Here is a 5870-nt window from a genome sequence, read left to right as displayed (position 1 = left end):
ATTCCTTAATAGGGTGTTTTATGATCTGACTTGTCTATAAATACATCCTTAAATGTTTTTGCTGTTAATGTTTTGTTTAAATAAATGCGTAACTGTTCGAAAATTCAAATACGTTTAATTGGAGATATATGTTCATATTTTACACAATAGTAATTTGATAATTTAAACATAAAAAAATTATTTCTAATAAACACCTTGATTTTGAATAAAATAGTGAGAATTAATATGAAAATTCAGCTGATGCAAAATTTTCCTAATATATAAACAAATTCCTGCAAAATTGAATTATTCACTTCAATCTCTTGAGTTGAACGTATAACTTGTTAAACACCAAAAAAAGATATTAAATGGTTGTAAAAGGTTACTTTAACGTTCAAAAATTAACTTTTGCCATTTGTGGTATTGATACGGAAGCCAGCAAATCGGAACGTATAATCAAGCGCCCACATCTCTGTTATGTTCCATTATTTTTTGCCATAACCCATGTTACGGCCATAGTCCACTACGCTTATGTTAATCGTCACGATTATGTTGAAGTAACCGATTCTCTGGCGCTCTCGTGTCAATCACTATTGGCTATAGTGAAAACGATAATATTTATCGCAAAGCGTGAGCAATTTGTAAGCATGATACGTGAAGTGCATTCGGGAAATTTCAGGGGTAAGCTGAGATTTTTTTTAAATGAATTTTAACTGATTTGTGGTATGGTTTTTCAACAGCCGGTAACGAGGAATTGCCAATGATACGTTCGGAAAATTTTAAGGATGTTACCTTCTGCACCATATACTTTAGAGTAGTTTCTTTTGCTGCTTTCACCGCTTTTTCAAGTCCAATTTTGGAAGCTATATATTTTTATGTCACAACTGGAAAGTTGATTTTACGTGTACCTTATAAGGCGAGGTAAGTTTTTTTTTGGAACAGATCATCATAAAGTCATCAGATCATAAATAAATCATCTAAATTTTATATCTTATTATTATTAAAATTAATATAATATCTCTATTAACCCATTTACAACTTAGACTCTGTATTAGCTGTTTCTGAAATTCATGGTATAGCGTTGTATAGGGTTAATGACATATACTACATTAGTTTGACATATTTATTTTGAAAAAGATTGCTTGTAATGACAACTTTATTTTATGTGAAAATTTTCAGCTGAAGTGAAAAGGGCCATAATTTTTAAAGGCTCCTTAACTAGAAAATATACATATTTACATTACCTAGATTAGATTCTATCTAAAATAAGGCCCATATTCATAAAGCCTTTAAAAAAGTACCAATTTCATTCTGTGCCATTTGTTTATTTCTAATACAAACTGCACCTTAAATATGAATTTCATTTAACACCCAGTCATTTGTATCGAAACCATTGCTAGTTCAAATTCAAAAAAATCAACACAATGGTCGTTAAACGCTATTTCTACATACAACAATTATCATTTAAACTGTGTGGTATCGATTCACTAGCCACTAGACCAGAACATGTACTTAAACGTCCTCTGTTCTGTTATATACCATTATTTTTTGCCACTTCCCATTTTGTGGCCATTATCCATTATGCCTTTGTCAATCGCAATGATTATGTTGAGGTAACCGATTCACTGGCACTTTCCTGTCAAACGCTTTTGGCGATATGGAAAATGATAATATTTCTGATTAAACGTCGTCAATTTGTGAGCATTATACAAAAAGTGCATTCGGGTAATTTAAAGGGTGAGTTTAAATTGAAAATTTATTGGGTAATCTTTGTATTATTGAAAAATTTTTAATATGTTTCCAGCCAAGCGTCTGGAATTACCTATGATTTGTTCGGAGAATGTAAAAGATGTTAAATTTTGTACAGCATATTTTATATCTGTAGCAATTGCTGGTTTTTTTGCTTTTGCTAATCCAGTAATTGAAGCGATATACTTTTATATTACAACGGGGGAAGTGATCTTACGGGTACCGTATAAAAGCAACGTAAGGAATTGAAAGCACAGTTTTACAATTAACTGTTCCCAAGCCCTCGCTTTCTAACTAACTAACTAACTAACTAACTAACTAACTAACTAACTAACTAACTAACTAACTAACTAACTACTAACTAACTAACTAACTAACTAACTAACTAACTAACTAACTAACTAACTAACTAACTAACTAACTAACTAACTAACTAACTAACTAACTAACTAACTAACTAACTAACTACTAACTAACTAACTAACTAACTAACTAACTAACTAACTAACTAACTAACTAACTAACTAACTAACTAACTAACTAACTAAACTAACTAACTAACTAACTACTAACTAACTAACTAACTAACTAACTAACTACTAACTACTAACTAACTAACTAACTAACTAACTAACTAACTAACTAACTAACTAACTAACTAACTAACTAACTACTAACTAACTAACTAACTAACTAACTAACTAACTAACTAACTAACTAACTAACTAACTAACTAACTAACTAACTAACTAACTAACTAACTAACTAACTAACTAACTAACTAACTAACTACTAACTAACTAACTAACTAACTAACTACTAACTAACTAACTAACTAACTAACTAACTAACTAACTAACTAAACTAACTAACTAACTAACTAACTAACTAACTAACTAACTAACTAACTAACTAACTAACTAACTAACTAACTAACTAACTAACTAACTAACTAACTAACTAACTAACTAACTAACTAACTAACTAACTACTAACTAACTAACTAACTAACTAACTAACTAACTAACTAACTAACTAACTAACTAACTAACTAACTAACTAACTAACTAACTACTAACTAACTAACTAACTAACTAACTAACTAACTACTAACTAACTAACTAACTAACTACTAACTAACTAACTAACTAACTAACTAACTAACTACTACTACTAACTAACTAACTAACTAACTAACTAACTAACTAACTAACTAACTAACTAACTAACTACTAACTAACTAACTAACTAACTAACTAACTAACTAACTAACTAACTAACTAACTAACTACTAACTAACTAACTAACTAACTAACTAACTAACTAACTAACTAACTAACTAACTAACTAACTAACTAACTAACTACTACTAACTAACTAACTAACTAACTAACTAACTAACTAACTAACTAACTACTAACTAACTAACTAACTACTACTAACTAACTACTAACTAACTAACTACTACTAACTAACTAACTAACTAACTAACTAACTAACTAACTACTAACTAACTACTAACTAACTAACTACTAACTAACTAACTAACTAACTAACTAACTAACTAACTAACTAACTAACTAACTAACTAACTAACTAACTAACTAACTAACTAACTAACTAACTAACTAACTAACTAACTAACTAACTAACTACTAACTAAACTAACTAACTAACTAACTAACTAACTAACTAACTAACTAACTAACTAATAACTAACTAACTAACTAACTAACTAACTAACTAACTAACTACTACTAACTAACTAACTAACTAAAAACTAACTAACTAACTAACTAACTAACTAACTAACTAACTAACTAACTAACTAACTAACTAACTAACTTAACTAACTAACTAACTAACTAACTAACTAACCTAAACTAACTAACTAACTAAACTAACTAACTAACTAACTAACTAACTAACTAACTAACTAACTAACTAACTAACTAACTACTAACTAACTAACTAACTAACTAACTAACTAACTAACTAACTAGAACTAACTAACTAACTAAGCTAACTAACTAAAATAACTAACTAAGTAACAACTAACTAACTAACTAACTAACTAACTAACTAACTAACGACACGAAACTAAACTAACTAACTAATAACTAACTACTAAGAAAACTAACTAACTACAACTAACTAACTAAACTAACTAACTAACTAACTAACTAACTAACTAACTAACTACTAAACTAACTAACTAACTAAACTAACTAACTAACTAACTAAACTACTCGTATCTCGGATACCTTTATGGACCGATTTTGCTGATTCTAAATAAGAAACTTAGTCAAACAACATACCTGGCGGGCAGACAGACTGACATTGCTTAAGCTTAATAGCTCCGCTTTATACGGTCGGAAAATTATATTATAGAAATTACAAGGTGAAAGGTATAAAAATGTTAGTTCTCATCCTCATGAACCATGCTCTACGTGTTTACAAAATTTTGTCCAAATCGGGGACTATGGAAAAATACTTTTAACTTTACAATTTAATTCCTCTAAAACAAATAAAATTCGACAAACATTTATCAATTCAACGATCTACGCTTAGTCGTTTGAATGCCCTAATAGATGTACAATATGTAGATTAGTCAATAGCCTAGTTCTGGTTAATATATTACTCAAAATGCTACTCAATATCTTAAACAATATACTAGTCAATAGACTGGTCTAGTCTATTGACCAATAATCTATTAAATAAACTAGTTAATAGACTAAACAATACACTAGTCAATGGACTAGACAATAGTCTATTTCGTAGACTAGTCATAAAATAGATCATGGACTCATAATTCTTCAACTTGTTTTCTTTCAGTTACTTTTGGCCTCACTCAAAATTGCCTGGTTACTCCCTGGTATATCTTTGGAATATACTCAGCATCTACAATCTCTTTGGCATAACATTGGCCATCGATACACTATTCACGTGGTTGGTCAGTAATATTTCGGCTCAATTCCACATACTCTGTTTTCGTTTTAAAAACACCGCCGATACATATAGTAAGTCATCGGCAACAGCAGCAACAACTGCCAGTGGCAAAGCCAGAGATTCATTGAAATTCTTGAAAAACATTAAGTCATGCATACAATTTCACAATCAAACTCTTGAGCTGACTGAGAAATTAAATCAAGTTTATGGTGAAATTATTTTCATTAAATTCATCATTTCCTGTTCGGAAATATGTTGTTTGGTTTTTCGCTTAAGTCGTCCCAGTGAATCAATGGCGGCAGCAGCATATCAGTGTTTGTTTCTCATAACAGTGGCAATGCAATTGATTTTGTATTGCTACAATGGTCAGAGGATAAGAGATGAGGTGAGTATTAAGTGGAGTTTTCATTAAGTATGCTGTATTGGTTCTTATTATTAGAGAAATTAAAATTCAAAATTTTCTAAATAATTTTCACTTTTAAAGCTTAATTAAAAAATACTTTATACAAACTGTTATAACATTTTCTAGTTTTTAAATTTTGTTTTGTCATCTAGTAATTCGTTGGGTTTCATTTCTGTTTTTTCCCACTTTTTGTTTGCTGTTCCATTTACAGAGTTTGCAAGTGACGCCGGAAATCTATTTTGCATTTGACTGGACTCATTTACCAAAATCATGTAAAAAATTACTTTTAGTGCCCATGATGCGCTCACAAAAAAGTAGTCAATTAAAAGCAGTACTTTTTATCGTGGACTTGAGTTTATTTCTATGGGTAATGACACATAAACAACTATCAGTGGCATTTGCTAGCAAAATGACTTTTGAATGTGAAAATAATTAAACTATTTAATTGTTGTTGTTCTTGTTTGCATTTGCAGGTCTTTAAAACGGCAGGATCTTTAATAACAGCACTGAAGACTTTAGATGAAAATCAAGATTAGAAGTGGAGAAATGGAGTGTTATTTTATTAAATCTATTGACTAGACGAAGGAATAATTAATTGACAAGGCCATTGACTAGTGTAATGACCAGTCGATTGTCTGGTATATTGACTAGTCCATTGAAAGGCCTATTGACTAGTCCCTCAGTAGACTATTTACTAGTCTATTGATTAGTCCATTGATTAGTCTATTGCTTAGTTCATTGGCTAGCCTATGAACTTGTCTCTTGACTAGTCCATTGTTTAGTTAATGTG

The 5870-nt window shown here is 29.9% G+C and overlaps 1 protein-coding gene across 1 annotated transcript; it reads left to right on the top strand.

Annotated features, from left to right (window-relative positions):
• Window positions 1-347: 347 nt before the first annotated feature.
• LOC119615871 (odorant receptor 45a-like) lies at window positions 348-5686 on the top strand. The gene is made up of 6 exons (XM_037971854.1): window positions 348-660; window positions 720-900; window positions 4564-4752; window positions 4783-5062; window positions 5292-5447; window positions 5554-5686. Exons 1-6 carry the CDS (start codon window positions 348-350, stop codon window positions 5614-5616), a joined length of 1182 nt encoding a protein of 393 aa, XP_037827782.1. The 3' UTR covers window positions 5617-5686.
• The last annotated feature ends 184 nt before the right edge of the window (window positions 5687-5870 follow it).

The sequence above is a fragment of the Lucilia sericata genome, unplaced genomic scaffold (assembly GCF_015586225.1).
Source record: "Lucilia sericata isolate MDLA Ls3-8-SP2 unplaced genomic scaffold, ASM1558622v1 Contig010020F_arrow, whole genome shotgun sequence".
Classification (NCBI taxonomy): domain Eukaryota; kingdom Metazoa; phylum Arthropoda; class Insecta; order Diptera; family Calliphoridae; genus Lucilia; species Lucilia sericata.
The sequence above is the reverse complement of the archived record's forward strand: the minus strand, read 5'-3'. Positions and strand labels throughout refer to the sequence as shown.

What these genes read in the sequence shown, in the direction of transcription:
- LOC119615871 (XM_037971854.1), top strand. Translation starts at nt 348, where the DNA reads ATGGTTGTAAAAGGTTACTTTAACGTTCAAAAATTAACTTTTGCCATT. An exon ending in GTCAGAGGATAAGAGATGAG is followed by an intron (nt 5,063 to 5,291) that starts GTGAGTATTAAG and finishes TTCCATTTACAG; the next exon opens with AGTTTGCAAGTGACGCCGGA. An exon ending in ACTTGAGTTTATTTCTATGG is followed by an intron (nt 5,448 to 5,553) that starts GTAATGACACAT and finishes TTGCATTTGCAG; the next exon opens with GTCTTTAAAACGGCAGGATC.